The 2,169-nt window shown below is 58.3% G+C and overlaps 1 protein-coding gene across 1 annotated transcript in view; it reads right to left on the reverse strand.

Moving 5' to 3' along the window:
* Positions 1 to 2,154, reverse strand: part of LOC114072249 (keratin, type II cytoskeletal 4-like) — a 16,173-nt gene extending 14,019 nt beyond the window's left edge. The window contains exon 1 of the mRNA XM_027910169.1: positions 1,526 to 2,154. Coding sequence (XP_027765970.1) covers positions 1,526 to 2,154 — 629 coding nt within the window. The remainder of the gene's footprint in view (positions 1 to 1,525) is intronic.
* Between the last annotated feature and the right edge of the window lie 15 nt (positions 2,155 to 2,169).

Below are 2,169 nucleotides of genomic sequence, written 5' to 3' on the forward strand. Positions count from 1 at the left end.
TGGAATTAAAACTTCCTGGTTTTTCCTCTTTACGCTCCCTCTGCCTCCACCTCCTTCTCCCACGGCTCTGGATTCGCCGCATCCCTGGAGCTGCTCCCGGTGGAGCATCCCAAGGCACAGCCCCGGTGCGAGGCTTAAACCCAGAGCGTCCCCAGGTCAGGACCACCCCTGGTCCACCAGAAGGGTTGGGATGTGAGGATACCAGGAGAAAAATCTCCTGGGGAATCTCTGGATCCATCTCCAGAGTCCCTTCCAACCCAACCATTCCACGAATCCATGACCTTTCCCACCGGAAGGGGTCCCTGTCCGTGGCAGGGGGTTGGAACTGGATCATCTTTCCAGTCCTTCTGACCCCAAGCATTCCATGATTCCATGACCTTTCCCAGTGGAAGTTGTCCCATTGCAAAGGGTGGAACTGGACCACCCTTATGGTCCCTTCCAACCCAAACCATTCCAGGATTCCATGACCTTTCCTGGAGGAAAGTGTCCCTGCCCATGGCAGGAGGTGGAATAGGATCATGTTTAAGATCCTTCCCAACCCAAACCACTCCATAATTCCATGACTTTTCCCACTGGAAGGGGTCCCTGTCCCACAGCATGAGGTTGGAACCAGACCATGTTTGAGATCCTACCCAACCCATTCCAGGATTCCATGATCTTTCCTAGAGGAAAGTGTCCTTCTCCATGAGAGGGGTTGGAACTGGATCATGTTTAAGATAATTCCAAACCCAAACCGTTCCAGAATTCCATGACCTTTCCCACTGGAAGGTGTCCCCGTGGCAGGGGGTTGGAATGGGATCGTGTCCATGGCAGGGGGTGGAAGTGGATCAACTTTATGGTCCTTTCCAACCCAAACTGTTCCATAATCCCATGACCTTTCCAAGTAGGAATTGTCCCATGGCAGGAGCTGGAATGGGATCATGTTTATGGTCCTTCCCAACCCAAACCAATCCACAATTCCATGACCTTTCTGCTGGAAGGAGTCCCACAGCAGGAGCTGGAACAGGATCATGTTTAAGATCCTTCCCAACCCAAACCATTCCACGATTCCAAGACCTTTCCTAATGGAAGGTGTCCCCACGGCAGGGGTTGGAACGGGATCCTGTTTAAGATCCTTCCCAACCCAAACCATTCCACGACTCCACGACCTTTCCAAGTAGGAATTGTCCCACAGCAGGGGTTGGAAAAAGGTTCATGTTTAAGATCCTTCCCAACCCAAACTGTTCCATAATTCCATGATCTTTCCAAGTAGGAATTGTCCCACAACAGAGGTTGGAACAGGATCACGCTTAAGATCCTTCTCAACCCAAACTGTTCCATAATTCCCTGACCTTTCTCAGTGGGAATTGTCGCCATGGCAGGGGGTTGGAACAGGATCATGTCCATGGCGGGGGGTGGAAGTGGATCAACTTCACAGTCCTTTCCAACCCAAACCGTTCCACGACTCCATGACCTTTCCCAGTGGGAATTGTCCCACGGCAGGGAGCGGAGCTGGGTCACATTCAAGACCCTTCCCAACCCAAACCATTCCACAATTCCCTGACCTTCCCCTCTGGCAGGAGCCCCTATGGACACCCCGCCCCCCCGGGGAACGTGGTGGGGGGCCCTCACCTTGTCGATGAAGCAGGCGAACTGGTTGTTGAGGTTCTTGATCTGCTCCTTCTCGTGGGTCCTCACTTGGCACTCCTCGGGGTCCACGCCCACGCACAGCGGCTTCAGCAGCTCGGGGTGGATGCTGACCCCTCGGATCCCCTCGGACCTGCCCACGCCGAACCCCCCCGCGCCCGCTCCGTCTCCCAGCCCGCCGCGGAAGCCGCCCAGCCCGCCGAAGCCGCCGCCGCCGCCGCCGCACACGCCGCCCACGCCGAAGCCCACCAGGCCGAAGCGGCCCCCGCCGAAGGCCACCCCGCAGCGCCCCACGGCCGGCCCGGCCAGGAGCTGCCCCCGGCAGCTGCCCCCGAAGGAGATGCGCTGCCCCCGGCCCAGGTCGCAGACGCTGCGGCTGCTGAAGCCGCCCAGGCCGCAGCGCCGGCCCGAGGGCTGGCACGCCGAGGCCGTGCTGGCGTTGGCGCGGCCCAGCCCGCACACGGCGGAGGCCGAGGAGAAGCCTCTCCGGCCCAGGATGGAGCTGGAGGTGTAGCACTGTCGGCTCATGGCGGCACCAAAAAA

This window comes from Empidonax traillii, unplaced genomic scaffold (genome assembly GCF_003031625.1).
Source record: "Empidonax traillii isolate 1590-97213 ecotype Southwest subspecies unplaced genomic scaffold, ASM303162v1 scaffold2825:size32544, whole genome shotgun sequence".
In the NCBI taxonomy this organism is placed as follows: Eukaryota; Metazoa; Chordata; class Aves; order Passeriformes; family Tyrannidae; genus Empidonax; species Empidonax traillii.